Consider the following 19,541-nt stretch of genomic DNA (forward strand, 5'->3'; position numbering starts at 1 on the left):
GCTTGTTGCCATCATTTCAAAGACAAACTTCACTACAAGATCATCATTAGTCAAACCAATCAACGCGATCCGTCGGCCGTCCCATCAACTCGCAAAAAATTCCTCTAGCGGTACACAATTTCATCGCTCATCTCACGAAGGACCTCAAGTCTCTTGACAAATTGCCGGAGTTAAAGTTTAGCCGGACTTCTCTAATCCGTAAAGTGTCACTTTAGAAGGTTTTTTGGTCTTTTTTGTGTGTCTAGCTGGGCGCTGGCTGCTTGGCAATTAGTTCGACTGCAATCAACACTCGCTGAGGGAATACTTCAATTAATTTACTCTTTGAAGTTTGTTCCTATTTCGAAGTATTTTTATACCGTCTATATAGGGTATATCCGTCGTATTTGCTTAATGTTTTTTGGCACAAAATGTATTGATGTAACCTTTTTGTATACTTTTCATGTTTCAGTTCATATTTCAAAAATAATTATGTCATCTCAAAGATGAAAGAATATGTCATCAAGAACTCCAAAAAATATTTCTATGGTGCAAAGAAAAGGTTTGTTTATGCAAAAATGAGAAGTGCAACTTTCCATGTTTTTTATCACTTTCATTTGTAACTAATGTTACTTCAGTTTCGTCCTATGAGGGCCGTTTCAAAGAACCACAATAAACTGGAAATATATCATAATTTTGGCCCTTATATATCTACTGTAGGTGCCAATAGAGGTCCTTAACTTGATTGAGTACCTGCCATTTGTCAACCTGTGACAATGTGGACACGATAATTTGAAAACATTTTACACAGAAAAATTTCTCTCAAGATGTCGTTGGTGTTCACATTCGTTATATATGAAAATAACATTTCCACCCTTTATTGATCCATAATGATCAATTCGAAGGGTCAAGTAATAATTTTTCACCACCATTCACAAGAAAAACTATGCTTTTGGAAATGAAAAAAAGTTCAGCTTCCTACTTCACCATTTTCATACAAAACAATGTCGGATCTGAATATTTTGTGAAGAGTTCATTTTAAAATAATTTCTTTTTTCTTTCCTCTGGAACTTTCCAACATTGTTTTTTATAAAGATGGAGAAGTAGGAAACCGAAATATTTCATTCCAAAAAATTATTCGTTTTAGAAAATATACCCCAATCAATTTGAACAGACTATGCCTATCTAAATCTTCTGGAAAGGAAAAAGCCAACACCCACTGAACAGAAAAAAGTGAAAATTGTTATGAAGAGCCTGTCTTCAGGAGATGATGACAGTCTACTTCGTCTCCTGAAGACTTGAAATTTGGTTGGTGAAGCGTGCGTCGAAACCGAGTGTCGCAGTTCTGGTGTTTAGGAGAACTGCTTGTTTTGGATTTACCATCTGAATTAACAAAGTAGGTCTTTATCGAAAGTCTATTTGAGTTTTGCTATTTCTGATCCAAACGATTAGCAAATTGCAGCAAAGGAAAGCGAATCAAAAGCTTTTCATTCCCATTTCCATGAAAAAAATTGGGATATCTCTGCTGAGGAGGTGATGTATTTTCAATTGATTTCAGATCAAAATTCGTCTCTCTTACAAAAACATTTTTCCGACTTCTTGCAAGGCGTTTTCTTCCCTGGCAGTTCTAACCCACTATGTATGTCCTATCCGGTATTTTCAATCTGTATCCTGGTCTGCATCGCGTCGAATGCAAATCTCTTTTTCTAAGAGGGATGTACCGCTCCGGGCTGTTTGGTGCCAATTACGAAAAAGGGTAGCCGTAACAGATCGCTGCATATGTGTATCGAGATATTTATTGTTTCCATTTATTTCTTACGTGGAGCTTTGGCAGTTTTATGTCCACCGCAATTGATTGGTGAATACGAATAAAAACACGAACGAAAACCGGATAAGGAAAGCAGATTGTGTGGCACGGAAAATTTAACGATCTATTTTTATTTTTGCAGTGTTACTGATTAAAACACCAGATGAGCCTTCCGAATGAATTTTCAGTTTGGGGGCTATATAATAAGAAATACACTTGTTTTATCGAAAGTCATACTACAAGACTCGAATTTTATCGATAAATTTCCATTTTTTAACGAAAACTTTCTTTTGATTGAGAGCAACCAGCATGATTAATCCACGATTTCGTCAGACAAGTGGTTTTATCTGTTACTGATCTATACAGGGTGTTAATTATGTATGTACCATAAATTTAACAGACGATTATTTAGGTGATTTTAAGACGACATGTTCATATAAACATGGGTCCGCAAATCCTTCGTTCTCAAGATACAGGGTGTTGAAATAAAAATAAAAAAAAGTTATTCGTAAATATCTTAATTATCCTTCACCTAATTTTGTTGTAATTTGCCAATGGTATTTATAACATCAAGGACCTGATTTAGCCCGAACGTGATTCAATGTATTGAGTCCAGTGGCGTCTCGAGCGGGATTTGAACGAATATTTTTGACTTTGAAATGTACGCCACTGACTTTTGTGCAATTTTCATTATTCCTTTGTATTAAGCAATCAGAAATACAACTTTTTTGTCTCTTGAATTTTTTTCGTATCTTGCTTAGTTTTTAAGAAAGAAAAGTCGACCTAGTTGCATATCCCTGGACCTCACAACTTTTCATTACTAATTATGTAACAATAACAACAAATATTAAATAACATTAACATTTAGACTAACGAACTGCACTGAATTAAGTGTTGGAAATGGCCTCCTTCGGCTTCAATACAACCGTCTAGCCACCGCATCATTGAATTTCGCACTCTTCTGAAAATACCTGGCGTATTTTTTATAATTTCACATGAATTAATGAGAAAATAATCTAGGGGATTCATTTCGGGCGAGCGAGGTGGCCTTGGGTGTGGATCTGCTCTCGCAATCCAGCGATTATGGTAATTTTCATCCTAAAATTGCTGTTCCACTACACTAAAGTGTGGTGGAACACTTTACCTTCGGTAACCTTCGGTATTCTTCTCCATTAAGTCTAGGTGGAAGAAAGTGAGGCCCAGTGAGATGGTCACCGACAATTCCAACCGAAATATTCAAGTTCTTTAAAATTATTTTCTATCAAGGTCTGTGGATTGTTTTCGGCCCAAATGTGATCGTTGTGGAAGTTGATAATTGAATTGCGAGAAAAACAAGCTTCATCTGTAAACTATATTCGACTTAGGAAACCTGGATTTCTTCTTATTTTATCGCGTAACCAATTAGAAAAAGCTAGTCTTACAGGCAAATCTCTGGGCAATAGAGCTTGCACACATTGCATGTGATAGAGATTAGCTGCTGGGCTCTTGAAATCTGCCACACTGTGACATGGGTAATATTCAGTTCTTCAGCTATTTTCCGAGTACTGCTATGAGGATTTACTTCAATCTCATTTAAAATAGCTTCTTCAATTTGAACTGTTCGTACCGTTGCAGGCCTCCCAATGACAACCGTCAATCTTTTAAAGCTGCCTGTAATTCGTTAGTCTAGATGTTGATGTTATTTAATATTTGTTGTTGTTGTTACATAATCAGTAATGAAAAATTGAAAGAATGATAATTTCCAAAAGAAACATTTAATTCCTTATTTTATTCCTTGTGAGGTCCAGGGATATTCAATTAGGTTGACTTTCTTTTCTTTAAAACTAAGCAAGATACGAAAAAAATTCAAGAGCCAAAAAAGTTGTATTTCTGACTGCACAATCCAAAGGAATGATGAAATTCCACAAAAGTCAGTGACGTACATTTTTAAGTCAAAAATATTCGTTCAAATCCCGCTCGAGACGCCACTGGACCTATTAAATTGAATCACGTTCGGGATAAATTAGCCACTTGATGTTATAAATACCATTGTCAAATTACAACAAGATTAGTTGAAGGATATTCAAGATATTTACGAATAACTTCTTGAGAACGAAAGATTTGCAGACCCATGTTTATATAAAAAATCATTTGTTGATTTTATGGTTCATACTCAATTAACACCCTGTAATCTACATTATCACTTTGATGCTGACTGATAGATATTTCTTATGTGGCAAACTTAGAAGTAATCTCGAGTATAATAGACTGCTGAAAGAAATATCAACCCGTTACTATTAATATATATGTATTATCTGTTACTGATCTATACGTTTTTTCAAATCTACAACATTACTTTAATGTTGACCGATAGACATCTCTTATGTGGTAATCTCATAAGTAATCTCGAGTAAGATATACTGCTGAAATAAACATTAACTCGTTACTATCAATATGTACGTATTATCTGTTACTGATCTATACTTCGTTTTCAAATCTACATTATCACTTTAATGTCGACTGATATACATTTCTTGTGTGGTAATCTCATAAGTAATCTTGAATGAGATATACTGCTGAAATAAACATTAACTCGTTACTATCAATATGTACGTATTATCTGTTACTGATCTATACTTCGTTTTCAAATCTACATTATCACTTTAATGTCGACTGATATACATTTCTTGTGTGGTAATCTCATAAGTAATCTTGAATGAGATATACTGCTGAAATAAACATTAACTCGTTACTATTGTTATGTATGTATTATCTGTTACTGATCTATACTTCGTTTTCAAATCTACATTATTACTTATTACTACTGAAATTATTTGAAAGCTATCTCTCTGATAGGAAACAGTGCGTCAAAATAAATGAAACACTTAGTTCTTACCGTACCATAGAATATGGAGTCCCCCAAGGAACGGTATTGGGGCCTCTCCAATTTAATATCTATTTGGATGATTTGTTTAGGGTCAATTCAGAAGGTACCATTATTAGTTTCGCTGATGACACAGCCGTACTATATCGCGCTGAAACTTGGAATGAATTGAAGGACAAGGTTGAGGGAGATTTTATGAAAATTGTCAGTTGGTTTAAGAGCTGGTTGCTGACAATTAACACAAAAAAAACTCACTTTGTACCTTTCTCTTATTTCAACAACAACTTGCCAAATTATACCTCGTTGGAAATCGATAATGACAATAACACAATGACTATAAATATGAAAGAACATATAATATCTTGGCATAATAATAGATAAAAATGTAAGATGGAGTAAGCATGCAGAATATGTTGCGAATAAAATAAGGTTTCTACTGAACAAATTTGAGTTTTTCAAAAAGATTTTTGACATAGCACAGCTACGAACATTATATTTCAGTCTAGTACAGTCCCATATCAACTATGGAATAATTGTGTGGAGAGGTATTACTGATAATCATCTCAAGGTTATAAATGTCACTCAAAAATTTCTCATTAAAATTATTTTCAATAGAGATTATACCTATCCGTCCGAAATACTTCTCGCAGAATCTAAATTTTTTACATGTAGACATCTATATTTTCAAAGTCTCGCTATGTATCATAGGAAATATGAAACAAAATTATTGTCTGTGGATCACTTGCACGATACCAGATTCAAGCACAAAACCTCAAGAATTCCTAAAGTAAGTACATCCCGAAGTCAAAGATTTCTCACATACTTGTGCCCTATTGCCTATGCAGAAGTTCCATTCGAAATTAAGTCTAGTACAAGTGATAACAGATTCAAAAAAGAACTGAAATTATGGCTAACGAATATAACAATAGGTAAAATAAATGAAATATTGGAACGAAAAAAATGAAGTAGTGATACAGAAAGAAAAATCACATGTTCTCACAAAAAATAATGTAAATATTTGAAGTATAAATGGAAATAATTTCACAATTCATGATATACACCAGCTTCATACTTATATTTGAACTTTTATTCATTGTTCTAATCCACATCGGTCATTATTGTTCATCATATTCTGTACTGTCGCAATCTTTCTGAACAAGGACTTACCTTATAGAATAGACAGCGACTCTACAGAAGTGTAGTGAACAAGGACCATATTAAGAACAGAACAGTGAATGAAATATAAGATATATATTATATATGCATATATACATATATTCACCCAAATACACAAATAACAGACATATCATAAAGGATTTACAAATACTTATTATAGTGCCTGATCGACTTTATAATAGCATCTTTCAATTAAAAAATGTTCAAGACATTTTTTAAAACATGTTAAGGTTAGACTCTCTCTTACATTGTCTGTTAAATTATTAAATAATAAAGGACCTAGTGAGTTTGGAGAGTTTTTAGATAATTGAACCCCAGAGAAGGGTATATTCAGATGATTTTTCATTCTTGTGTCATGTTTATGAATGCTAGATAATAATAATAATAATAATGGTCTTTGTTGGGTGAAATACAATATAACATCCAAAAGCCGAAGTTCAAAACTGCAGTGTAGAACACTACAGGTTTGTTCTGTCATCTGGTTGAAAAACTGTTATAGTTACTAAATATATACACACAAACTTTTTTTGATGTTCTCATGCTTTTATATCACAGTGATTTCCTATGGTCTTGAACAGCGAGGCTTATCAGCTAAAGCTAATGAAGTGTTTGTTATTCAGAAAAAGGTAATCAGAATTCTAGCTGGGGCATCTTCAAGTGCAAACTGCAGGCCATTATTCATTCGTTATAGTGTATTAACAATGCCAACCAAACTCTGATATATACAACATTTCAATTATTCCTAGAAATGAGCAAATCCATGAACATTTCACCAGAAATAACTCTCAACTACATCAACTTTATAGTAGATTGACAGTATCAAAGAATCACCCCATGTGCATTGGGGTTGAACAATATAATAAGCTCAGCGATGACATTAAGTCCTCAAACATCAATGTCTTTAAAAGGCAGCTCAAGGTTTTTCTATTGCAGAAAGCATACTACTCTGTGGATGAGTTTCTCCTTGAATCATAATTTGATTGTAGCTTAGTAATTTTAGTTTTATTTAAGTTATGTTTTGTATTTGATTTTTATAATAGTTTGACCTGTTTTATCAGTCAGTATTTCATGATGATGTTTGCCTAATGTGATTGTAAATGAAAACTGATTCAATAAATGTTTGATTGAATTGATTGATACCTTTTTTTGAAACTACATTATTACTCCAATGTTGACTGACAGCAATTTCTTATGTGGTGAACTTAAAAGTAATCTAGAGTATGATAGACTGCTGAAAGAAATGTTAACTCGTTACTATTAATATGCAGGTATTATCTGTTACTGATCTATACATTTTTTTAAATTCTACATTATTGTTTCAATGTTGACTGATCTTTTCAATAGATTCAAGCTATTTGTATATCTTTACCGGTCAATATACGATCGGATCGGGGGCGCTTTCCACGAAAGTTCATTAACTTATATTTTCAACAGAACTGTCATTCACCTGTTTCGAATTGCGCCACTCATCTGGTTCATTTTCTCTTTAATCCAGAGAGGCGTATGCGTATTCATCCCGCCTGTATCAAGTTGAAGGATATAACAAATGTTTCACATTTTTCCATGCCGATTTCGATATAAACTACGTAGTACGCAGAACATTCATCCCAAGCTCCCTGAATTCCAACCGAGATTATCTGTTTACACGGCGAAATGCATACGGAATGATGGAAATTCATTACGAAAATGAAAACGGATGGCAGCGAAGTGCCACAAAAATAATTTTAATCCTGATGTGGTAGATTTGTCGTCTGCTGCTTGTTTTTGTTTAATCCCACTCGAGTAATCGCCATTTGCCTTGCTGTATTCTGTGGGGATTTGTATCGAAGTAGGATGAGTGGTGGTATTGCGAGAAAATGAAATATGGTAGGGTGTTTTTAGGTATGTTGGAAGGGTAATTATTTTGGCATTTATATTGATACTCTGTAATCAGTAGAGCTACATTAATTTTGTAGACCTTGCGGCTTTAAGTACTTTTCATTTTATTGTATTTGTGCTGTAAGGATCAATGAAATTGCATTTTTCTTTCAGATGTATTTGCATTTGAATTAGAAATACGATGAATAGAAACTGAAATTAATAAAATTATTTAACTGTGAATGACTGAAGCGCCAAAATATGAATTATTCAAACCAGATGTTATCGAATTTTTTTATAGTATTGTTCGTTGTCAAATCACAAGATGAAAATTTAGATATACCTTTTATTCACGATTTAAAAAATTGCCAGTTTGTTAATATACATTGTGCATAATCAGCATTATTTCAAGATGACTGTAATAAGATATCTTCTATCTTTTGGGGAAGAACGTTTTTGGCCTCCTACTACTCCATCTTGATATAAAAAATGGGGGAAATTTTCAAAGAAGGAAAGAAACCAATCAATTTTGAAAGAAGTAACTCTATACATAGATGTGTAGTTTTGTCAACTGCCAAGCAGTGTATTTCATCAGTTCGGATTTCCATTGTCTGATATAATATAAAATAATATGAAATCCCTGAAAAAAATTGAAAAAGATCAACCGAAAATAACAATTTTATCAAACAAAAAACTGAAATTACAAAGAAATAACATACAAGCAACAACAAAAAAATAAAAAATTTGAATATTAATAGAAGCTGAAAATTAAAAATAGAAATATTATTAACAAAAATGAAAAATAGAAAAATTACAGGATTTCAAACCAAGTTACGTCACGACGTTTCGATTGTTATTATCCACAATCGTGTTCGGGTGAAAACGACTTATTTCTCCGAGATCTGACCATTTATAGGTCATTCGAGTGCTTTCACTTATCCCCTCTTCTCTCTCGCCGCTTCATTGGTTTTAGCGGGAGATGACGGTTTGGCGGTCGTTTGATTAGAGGTTTCCATATGTTACGTATCTCTACGCAATCTTGACTGAATGCGTTGTTGGACAATATATACGCGGCTTCTTTGGCTCTTACGGTATTCAGAATTAATTTCTTTACTTCTCTCTTAAACTTGTGAGAACTGTTGATATTTTTGATTTTTTCTGGTAATATAAGCGTGGTTATGTTGCCTTGCATGGTTGCATGGTTGCATTACATGGTTATGTTGCATTTCTTTGTCCTATCGTTTTGTCACATCGTGGTGCATTTGAAGAGTTTGTCTTTTTCCTAGTATTGTAGAAGTGGATAATTGGTTTTATTTTGATGTTTCTTTTTTTACATTACTGAGTATGCTCATACAAAAAAGTTGCATTCGCTTCCTTAAATAAGGCAGCAGTTGGATGAGTTTTTTCCTATTAAATATAATCTTTCGCATCTATTTTTGTATGACATTCAGATTCCTAAGATAATAATCATTCACTCCTCCCCAACCTATTATACCATAGGATAGTTGGGATTGGACAAGTGCGAAGTACAACGTTTTCAAATGTTGAATGTCAAGAATGTTTTTCAAGTTATTGAATTTAGAAAGTGTACCTCTCAACTTTCTGATTATTACTTTCATATGTAGGTGCCATCGTAAATGTCTATGGATACCTAGATATTTCATTGACTCGCCTTCAGGTATGTGATTATTGTTTCCTATATTTGGGGGTCCCATATTCGGTAATGTACTGCAGTATGGTGTGAAAGGCAAATCTTTGGTTTTTTCGAAATTGATCGTAAGTTTATTGTGACAGAACCATTTTTCGATCTCAATGAAATCTTTTTCTGCAGACATTTTCAATTGGTTCCATGAAGAGTCGGTATACAAGACAGCCGTTTCGTCAGCAGAGCTCAAAATTGTATCTTTTGTTGGTATCTGCAATAGTTCATTCAAATATATTGTAAACAGGATTGGTCCTACAACCGTTCCTTGCAGAACACCATAAGTAACAATTTTGGGATAACTCATAATTCCATCGATACTAACTCTCTGTTCTCGGTCACTTAGATAGCTTTCGCGTATTCTGCAGTTCTCTAATTTTCTCAGGAGTTTTGTATGACTGACGGTATCAAAAGCTTTGGATAAGTCAACGAAGATGCACATTGCTGGAATTTTTTTGTCAAGAGCTTCGTAAATACAAGTAGTTAGATTTTGTATTGCATCTTCCGTTGATCTTTCCTCCCTGAATCCGTATTGCTGATCAGATATCAATTTGAATTTCCTAGTAAAATTCACTAATCTTATTTTTAGAATTTTCTCTATTACTTTGGCTATGTTTGAGATCAGTGATACAGGTCTATAGTTACTCACTATTGTTTTGTCTCCACTTTTAAAAAATGGTTTTATCATTCCAATTTTGAATATTTTGGGAAAGCAGCCTTCCTGTAAACATTTGTTGATTAAGTGAGTTAACGGCGTTTTAATTTCATTGACAATCAATTTGAGCGTTTCTGAGTGACTTAAGGCTTTACAAAAAACGGCTCAGGCGAAGTTCTCTGAATTGAAAAGGCAGACTGGTCCGGCCAGCAGTACCATACCATCAGCGGACATGGAGAACTTTTTAGTCACTTTTTTCTGGAGAAAGAGGCTAGATTGGACTGCATATAGACTTGTGACACAAATCAATCTAATGCTCCCAACTGTCAACTACGAACTGCCTTATACAGAACTGTTCTTGAGTAGAGAGGACTGGATCTTTTGGAAGAAGGAAACATTAGGGGCAGATAGTTGTTGGTTCACAGATGGATCAAAAACACCTTCCCGTTGTGGTGCAGGTATTTTCAGTCGCAGACACAGGACAGAGATATCAATCTATCTAGGGTCTTATGCGACTTTATTTCAAGCAGAAATATATACTATTGACTATAGTCTATTTCAAAAGAGTGTAGAGTAATAAATCATGAAGTGTCATAAAATTTGCCTGAATTTCGTTGTCGTCCATGGGCGTAGGCAAATCTTAGGATTATTAAACTTAATAATTAAAGTAAATTAAAAATTACAGACATAGATAATAATAAAAGGCCATTTTTGGGAAGTAATTTGGTCTAAAACTAAGTACCTACATGTATTTAGGTAAGTAAAATTTCTTAAAAAAAGATTAAGATTAATTTTAGTGGTTCTTGTAAACTTATTTAATATGCAATTTGGGTTCATATACTTGAGCATGATTTCTCAAAAAAGGGTTAACACTTAGTTCCGAGGTGCCATGTCATTATAATAATCCCTTTTTGACCCTGCCCACCAATCATGCAATACCTATTAAACCCAGGTAATTAGGAAAAAGGGTTTAAATATATTGTAATGGTGTCTTAAACATTCGAGTTATAATAGTAATTGTTACTACACCAATTAAACGTACAGTGATATTGTGATATAGAAATAGTGAAAAAGTTATAAAATGGGGACATTTACTCCAAAGAAAAGAAGTGTAAAAAATTCTCCGCTATCTGTTTGCGAAAAAGTTATAATTTTAAATGTATATGATTGCATAGAACACGATCACCCTAGTTTGTCTGTGCAAGAAAGTGTTGAGCGATGTGCCCGAATGACTGGAATTGGACAGTCCACGATTTTTAAATTATTGCGAGAAAGAAAGATATCAGGCCAGGTAAGTCCATGCAAGAGAAAATCAGGAAGACCAATAAAAATCTTAGATGAAGACACCAAATGTGACATTCGAAGAAAAGTTCATTCGTTTTATTTTAAAAAGGAAATACCCACTCTTGAAAAAATATTTATCGAGATAAGCCAAGATAACGATATTCCTTTGATATCCAGAAAACTTTTATGGAAAACTTTAAAAAGTATGATTTTTGCCTGGGAAAAGCACAATCGAAAGGCACTATTACTGGAAAGTGATGAAATTGTTTGCTGGAGACGAAAATATTTGACAACTATGAAGCAGTACCGCAGAGAGCAAAAGAAAATTTTTTATCTTGATGAGAAGTGGATAAACGAAGGTTATATAGTCAAAAAAATGTGGCAAGATAAAAATATAACAAGTTCTCGCCAAGCTTTCATAGAAGGCCTTTCGACGGGTATTAAAGTGCCTTCGGGAAAGGGAAGAGGCTTATAATTGCTCACATTGGAAGCGAAGACGGATTTTTAAAAGAAGGTTTGTTAAGCTTTGAGTCGTGCCGGACGGGAGATTATCATGAGGACATGAATTCGGATGTCTTCGAAGACTACTTCGGGGAAATGTTAAAATTTCTTTCAGCTGATTCGGTCGTGGTTATGGATAATGCAAGCTACCATTCAAGGCGCTTAGAGAAGGTACCAACTTCAGCTTGGAGAAAGCAAGAAATTATTAACTGGCTGTCAAATAAAGGTATTCAGTTTGAGACGAATTCAGTAAAGAAGGAACTACTAGCCATAGTAAAACAACATAAATCTCGCTTCATGAAATATGCCGTAGAAGATGTAGCAGAAAAGTATAAAGTAACTGTGCTGCGCCTACCGCCATATCATTGCGAATTAAATCCTATAGAACTTATATGGGCACAAGTTAAAGGATATGTTGCAAGGCACAATACCACATTTAAAATGAAAGATGTCAAGGTATTGTTTGATCAAGCCATTATGGAAATCACATCAGAAAACTGGCAAAAAGCAATCCAGCATGTTTTGAAAGAGGAAGATAAAATGTGGGAACTGGACAACTTGGTCGATCAGGTGGTTGACCCTATAATTATAACACCAGGGGATGATGACAGTTCTTCGGATGAAGACTATACTGATGTAGAATAATTTAATTGAATTGTAAATATACTGTAGCGGGATAAGCAATCTGGACAGAGACCAGTGTATCAGTGACAGTGACACTTTTGCTTAGGTTAGGGTTTAGAATTAAGGGTAGTCTGAATAATTATTTTCTCGGAAGGTTTTCGAAAATTGTACCTAGTAATCTCTAGAACATTCAATTAGGGTATAAATAGAGTGTTGTTAAACGTTAAGGGAAGTTCACAGTTTTAGTATTGTTCAAGTGTCAAATTGTAATAACGTATCCAGTAAAGTTCTTGTCGTTTTTGTGAATAAATTGATTTAAAGTCCCCACAAGTGTTTCAATACGTAAAGTTCGTTCGTGTGTGTTTGTGAGTATTTCCCGATTTCGGTTCGTATATATTTTATTGTTACATTTTATATTTTTTAATAACACTGTTCTGCTGTATTAAATTTTTATTTCCTTTAATATAATTTTTATGAATGCATATTCTTTTGGCAATTATCCCACTAGCGCGCCTCTGGCTCAGTATTTATCCGTCGATAACAATGGACAAATCCCTTAAAACAGGGTGATACCTACCTGCTCTTTATGAAACGACATAATTTTGCAATGCGGACTAGGGAAGTGACAGAATTTATTGACGGATCACCCTGTAGCGCTTTTGAATACTTAATGAGATTTTATTACTCTACACTCTTTTGAAATAGACTATAGTGTGTGTAAATATTGGTAGAATTAAACCTCATACACAAGTCAATAAAAATACTCTCGGACAGTCAAGCGGCGTTGAAAGCTCTTGGCTCGTACCGAGCAACGTCTAATTTGGTAGCAAATTGCCAAAAACGACTCCCCTTTGTAGAAAGACTCAACCAATTGTATCTGGTCTGGATTCCTGGCCATACTGGTCTGGAATGCAAAGAAAGGTGTTGCAAGCAGCTTCTTTGAACCAGAACCTGTCATTAGCATCGCCTTAGGCTTTGCCAAACAAACATTGAACACCTGGATGGCAAGAAGATTTATGAACTTTTGGCAAAATCTTCCAGGATTGGCTCACTCCAAGGCGTTCAGTCACGCTTCGAAGCTTGAAACCAAACAGTTGTTGGACTACAGTAGGGTTGAACTATGATGTCCAGCAGGCCTTCCCACGGGTCACTGTTGTCTGAATCATCAGAGACTCGGACTGTCGGAAAATTATAAAACAATAGAGCACATGCTTTGTGCCTGCCGGCTGAGAACCGACTCAGGTTTTCAGAGTTTGGCAGAGCAGCACTTTCAACATCTGACCTGAAAAAAACTACTCACCATATGAGCTAATTGGCTTCGTTAAGAAGCTAGGTTTATTTGGTCTAATATGAATAGGTGCGAGCGGTTTTGACTAATCTAACCTAATGTAAAGACGCTTATTTGATTCAATCTGAGACATAGGAATCTTGTTTGAATTGAAAATTGTATATTTTAAAAATTTTAACAGAAAATAGTGAAGGCGTTCAAGAGAATCTATTTTCCTGATTCCTCTTCTGAAAATGACTTCTTTCGTAGTAATAAGTGTTTCAGGAACTTTGGAGTCGGTCATTGGGGATGATGGTGTTTCATGTAAGTGATATTTTATGATTTATTTTGCTGATTGATTCAGCCGTTACTTGATGAAGAACCATAGTTATTTCAAAAACTACACCTCACGATTTGATCTCCACATATTTTTCAAATAAATTTTGTGTAGATCGAATCCTGAGGTATAGTTATTGAAAAAAAGTGAAATTTTATATATTATAGTAAATAATAAATCATTATTATTATTATTACTCAGAATTTGATTATTTTTTGTAGAACTATACATTTTCTACCATTTCACAAATAGTTAATGTTGAATTGCAATAGTAGCAATAATGAATCTCAATTCCGAATTAAAATAATTCAAATGGTTCCACTTATTACTTGTAGTTTCCTTGTCGTTTCAAATTATTACTTACTGTTTTCCAAGGAAAACAGTTGTTGAAAAGTACTAGAATTCATATTGGGGTATAATTTGCATGAGTTCTGAATAGTTACGTAATTTGTAGTCGGCAGCACCATCTGGAATTCATTTGTTTCAGACCACACCACCTCTATTTACACGTGGAACTATTGCCGCGCATGTATCTGATATATTGATCAAACTATTCCAGACAAAATAACAAGTGTGGACAACAAAATTGTTCAATTATACTTCGATTTGGTGGCTATGAATCGCACGTTTGAATATATAACTAAAAGTGAGGTGCTGTGAGTATTGAACCTTTTTCATAATACTCAAATTTGCTGAGAAATTCAACGGTTAACAAGACAGAAAAAGCCAGTGAATGATAACCTGAACCATGATACTTATCAGGATGTGCATTTATAATTCGACCAGTTGTTGCCCGCAGCTTCGACTGCGTAGTATTTGGTTTGTCACCTTAAGTTTCGTGACAGACTATTTTGAACAGATAGTTACAATATTTTTTTAATAACCCAGAACTTCAGGTTTCCGACTTCAAAACTGACGAAATTCAATACGATCTTTGAACCCCTTCTTTTTCCTTCGGTGGTGGAAGTTCCTGATTTCCATTCTTGATGGTTATTTACGCTATACAAAGAACCTTCCTGCATATTCCAAGATTCTAGGTTCAGTATCTTCTGCTGTACGTCAATATAAGGGCGGGCAATATACAGTTATTTATATTTTTACTTAAAAAAAAAGTAACTGAAAAAATATATCAACGACACCGAATAATGAATAGACAGGTTGGAGACTAGATCCCATGCCCTTCGGGCTGGCGTTTGTCAGAAGGACAAATGGGACATAACTGAATGGTGGCGGCGGCATGAAAGTCTTTAAAAATCAGTACCGCCTTTCATGGTGTACCTCTGCCTGGCTGGGGTGAGATGGATACAAAATTATTCATCTGTTAGCGGGGGACATAGGGCCTCATTCGACATAGTGTCGGAGCGTTCTATATCGGAAGGGGTCGTTTCTAGAATAATCTATAGCTTTCCTAACTAACGGATTATCGTGAGTTTCCGCCACAATCGAAAACTCGCCGATTCCTCGACTGAATGGACTGCTGGATGAAAAACAGCTGCCAATTTCCGCAGATGGCTTCGTTCCGCATGAACCACGGAGCATTTACAATCATACTTATACATTTATTTTGTAGTCTCTCCAGAATGTAGATGTTAGACGGAGCCGCTTGTCCGCAGACGCCTGAAGCATATATGATGACAGGCTTGAACATCGTGTTGTACATCGTAACTTCATTCTTTAGGCTCAATTTGGATCGTCTGTTGATCAAAGGGTACAGACTTTTGATCTGATCCCCGATCTTTGCCTTCACGGTTATGATGTGCGTGTTCCAGGTGAGTCTACGGACCATAAGAAGACCGAGATACTTTACCCGTGCTTGCCAATCGATCTTCCTTCCGAAAATTCCCACTTTTCTAGCCGAAGAATATATCGTTCTTTCCATGTTATCCCGACCCATGGAAGATGAGGGAAGAACCGTGTTAGAGCTGTGTCAGAGCCGTGCCATTGGCGTAGAGGGATATTTTCACACGCTCGGACCTATGGAGGCCCCTGGTGCAGAGAGAGTACAGTGTGGGAGAGAGCACGGCCCCTGTGGCAGTCCAGCAAGGATTTCTCTGTTGTCAGAGAGCCCTCTACTCTAACCTGAAATTTTCTGTCTTTCAGGAAAGACCCAATCAATCGGATCAGGCCCCGAGGCAAGTCGAACGCGACTAGCTTATATAGAAGGCCTTCGTGCCATACACGGTCAAAGGCGTCAGAGATGTCTCATAGAACGACATGGACGGTTTTGATTCAGCTCTGCGATGGTGTTTTCGACCTGTCTCAGTGCCTGTAGCTCAGTGGAGTACTCTTTCCTGAAGCCGAATTGTTCGTCAGGCAGAACATTCCGGTCCTCAACTTCTCCGTTGAGTCTTTGCAGAACGACTCTTTCAGCCAGCTTCGCCGCCGATGATAGCAGACTGATCGGATAATAATTATGTGGGAACAGCAGGTTCTGAGCCTGTTTTGGGATCTTGACAACGATCGCATGCTTCCACCTTCTGGGAAAGTATCTGAGTGCCAATGAACTGTTGATAATCTGCAATAGATTTTCGAAGCAGAATTCCGGTAGCCTCTTCAACAACCTATTGGTTATTGAATCGACCCCCGGAGCTTTCTTGGCCTTTGCTGCTCTGATATAACCCTTCAGCTCTTCCACAGAAGCTGGGCGGATGTTATCATCGTCATCCTCCCTGAGGATATGGTGACCCCGATCTTCCAGCAGAATATCGCGGTCCATATCATCATTGTCGTCAACGTTAAGTTGAAACTGGCGTTCTATCGTGTCGACAAAGGCCAACGCTTCGTTGGCGAGGGAGTAGCACACTCCGTGCTCTCCGTGAATGGGTGAGGGAGCAGTCTTCTTCCCTTGGAGTCTACGGGTGACTTGCCAAAGCTCGTCATCTCCAGGCTCAAGGGTTTCCGAGAGATCCTCCCACGTTTCGTTCTGGTGATCAATGATGGCCTGTTTGACTTGGTTGAATAGCTTTGAGAATCGAATTGAGTTGCTTATAAATAAATTCGCAACGACGTCTGCCCTCAGGCTTACTGCGTTGCGTCAAGTTGATCTTATCATGATAACTTTTAAACGATTCATCCAAATTACTTAGTATAACAAAGTTTATCTTTATTTAATACTCAAGAAGACAATTCTATTAATTTTTATAAGAATTTAACGGAGTATTTTGCATATATTGTCTACCACATAAGAGGTAGATATATGTTACCGCGGACTTTTATATAGAACTATTCGAAATAAACACTATTACGGTAGCCTATATGTTGCCTATATGATGTATAAGTTTTATTTATGTAAAATTTGAATCTGTTCAGTCGTTTAGGCGTGAAAGAGCCACATCCATCCTAAGAGCATAGATTGTATTTTATAAAATACAATCGTGAATTATAATTCATAAACCTTGCAATTATTATTTTGTCAAGAATCAAAATTTCTATACCTGTTAGAAAACCTAGGCAGAACAGTTTATAAATGGTTGCGACATATAACTGAACACTAAACTTTCGGATCATTTCGATAACCTGAGAATAGCAAAGAGTGACATGAGAACTACGAAGTGTGATGAAGGTCCATGATTTGGACATAAATGTTTTCATCATCTCTCTTCATTGAAAATCTTTTTCACGCTAGTTACTGCATACTGTATACAAAGTGTAGACAAATTGAATGGTTTGTTGTAGGAAATTTCAGGAATTGTTACGCAGTAGTTCACGTCGCAAATGTTGAATTAAAGCAGAAAAAAGAAATGAAAATGAGCATTTCACTTATGTCTTATATCACAACTCCAAATTAAACCAAAAAAGCATGAATCAAATTATATTTCACTCAGTTTTTTTGATACGCTACATACATCAATCTGAATATTCTTTCAGTTGCACTTCATATTATGAAAATTAATGGTAAAGAAAGTTTTTGGCTTTTTACTACTCAATCTTGATACAAAAAAAGAAGGATGAGGGGATCTTCCAAAGAAAGGAAGGAAGTAACTCTATACATGGATGTGTAGATCATGCAAAGAAGTAATTTTCAGGCACAAACTGAAAGAAAGTCCTCCTGAAACAGCTACTTCCATATAAACATTTAATTATACGGAAGAAAATAATTCTTTCGAAACAAATACTTCTATATGAACACTGAATTATACAGAAGATACTTTTCTCTACTCAGTTTGTATTTCAAACATTCGTTGTGAAATAAAAATCAGATATCATTCACATGAGTTCTACTTTAAATGAATAGTAACAAATTGCACTTACATAAAACACTGTCATCCTGACTCGTATACACCGATGTTTCGCCTTAAGACACTTGCCCTAAGGCTCTTCAGTACCAAATTGGTACTGAAGCTTGATCTTCTTATGTCATCGATGACATCGTAATGACATTCATTCACCTATTTGATTTAATCCCAGCCAAGAGGAATCTTATTTGAATTGTATTTCACAATAAATGTTTGAAATACAAACTGAGTAGAGAAAAGTATCTTCTGTATAATTCAGTGTTCATATGGAAGTATTTTTCTTTCGTATAATTCAATGTTTATATGAAAGTAGCTGTTTCAGGAGGACTTTCTTTCAGTTTATGTCTGAAAGTTACTTCTTTGCATGATCTTCACATCTATGTATAGAGTTACTTCCTTCCTTTCGTTGGAAGATTCCCTCATCCTTCTTTTTTTGTATCAAGATGGAGTAGTAGAAAGCCAAAAACTTTCTTTTCCAAAAATTAATCACTCCTAAAAAAAATATAACCCCTTCAATTCATGAAAATTAAATTTTGAATCTATATTCATTACTATTCTTTGATATTTTGACAGTCATTTCTTTCTTCTTCAGGAAATCTCAAGAAATTCTACAGGAGAAGGCAAGTAAGGAATGGAATAGAAAATGGGGATTTTATCTTGATTTTGATAAGGTAAAATAACTTTTTTTCTATAAAAATCCGAACATTCAAAAAAACCTTTGAAACATGCAACAATCTTCTTTGTTTGTTCAGTACGATTAGTGTGATCATTACTTCTTTGAGTTTATTCCGTGAATACAAATTATTTCTTGGTAATGAGATCCATTGTTGATTGGAATCAGCCATCAAACTACAACCAATTCTCATAACTATTAGACCAAGCTGAAGAATTAGTTTTACACTGGGTATTTAATATTGAACAAAAATCATTTTGTATACTATTTTTCTCAAAATAACGGATTAAGTTCTGAAAATTGAGAATAACGAATACGTTCATAATTTACTAGAAACGAATGGATACATTTTTTTATTATGATTAGGTTCGAAGGTCTACTATTACTACTACAAAGCTTGGCGTTGTAAAGGGAAAATGAATTTCAAAACATTTAAAAGTACACGCCATGATTTTTTTCATAATTAATACATTAGCAAATTCCCAACCTGAAGATATTCCACTCTTCGGCGCACGAAAGCATATGATAGAAAAATTCGTGATGAACTGATGAACTATTATGAAATTAATTAATTAAAAGATTAT

At 35.1% G+C, this 19,541-nt stretch overlaps 1 protein-coding gene across 1 annotated transcript in view; it reads left to right on the plus strand.

The window, feature by feature from the left end:
- Window positions 1-14,578: 14,578 nt before the first annotated feature.
- LOC111511670 (uncharacterized) overlaps window positions 14,579-19,541 on the plus strand; it is a 28,781-nt gene continuing 23,818 nt past the window's right edge. The window contains exons 1-2 of the mRNA XM_074173702.1: window positions 14,579-14,705; window positions 18,877-18,955. Of these exons, the coding sequence (XP_074029803.1) occupies window positions 14,665-14,705; window positions 18,877-18,955 (120 nt within the window). The 5' untranslated portion in view covers window positions 14,579-14,664. The remainder of the gene's footprint in view (window positions 14,706-18,876; window positions 18,956-19,541) is intronic.

Source organism: Leptinotarsa decemlineata, unplaced genomic scaffold (genome assembly GCF_025532065.1).
Source record: "Leptinotarsa decemlineata unplaced genomic scaffold, Ldec_3_MD MMD2_tig00000251_RagTag_RagTag, whole genome shotgun sequence".
Classification (NCBI taxonomy): Eukaryota; Metazoa; Arthropoda; class Insecta; order Coleoptera; family Chrysomelidae; genus Leptinotarsa; species Leptinotarsa decemlineata.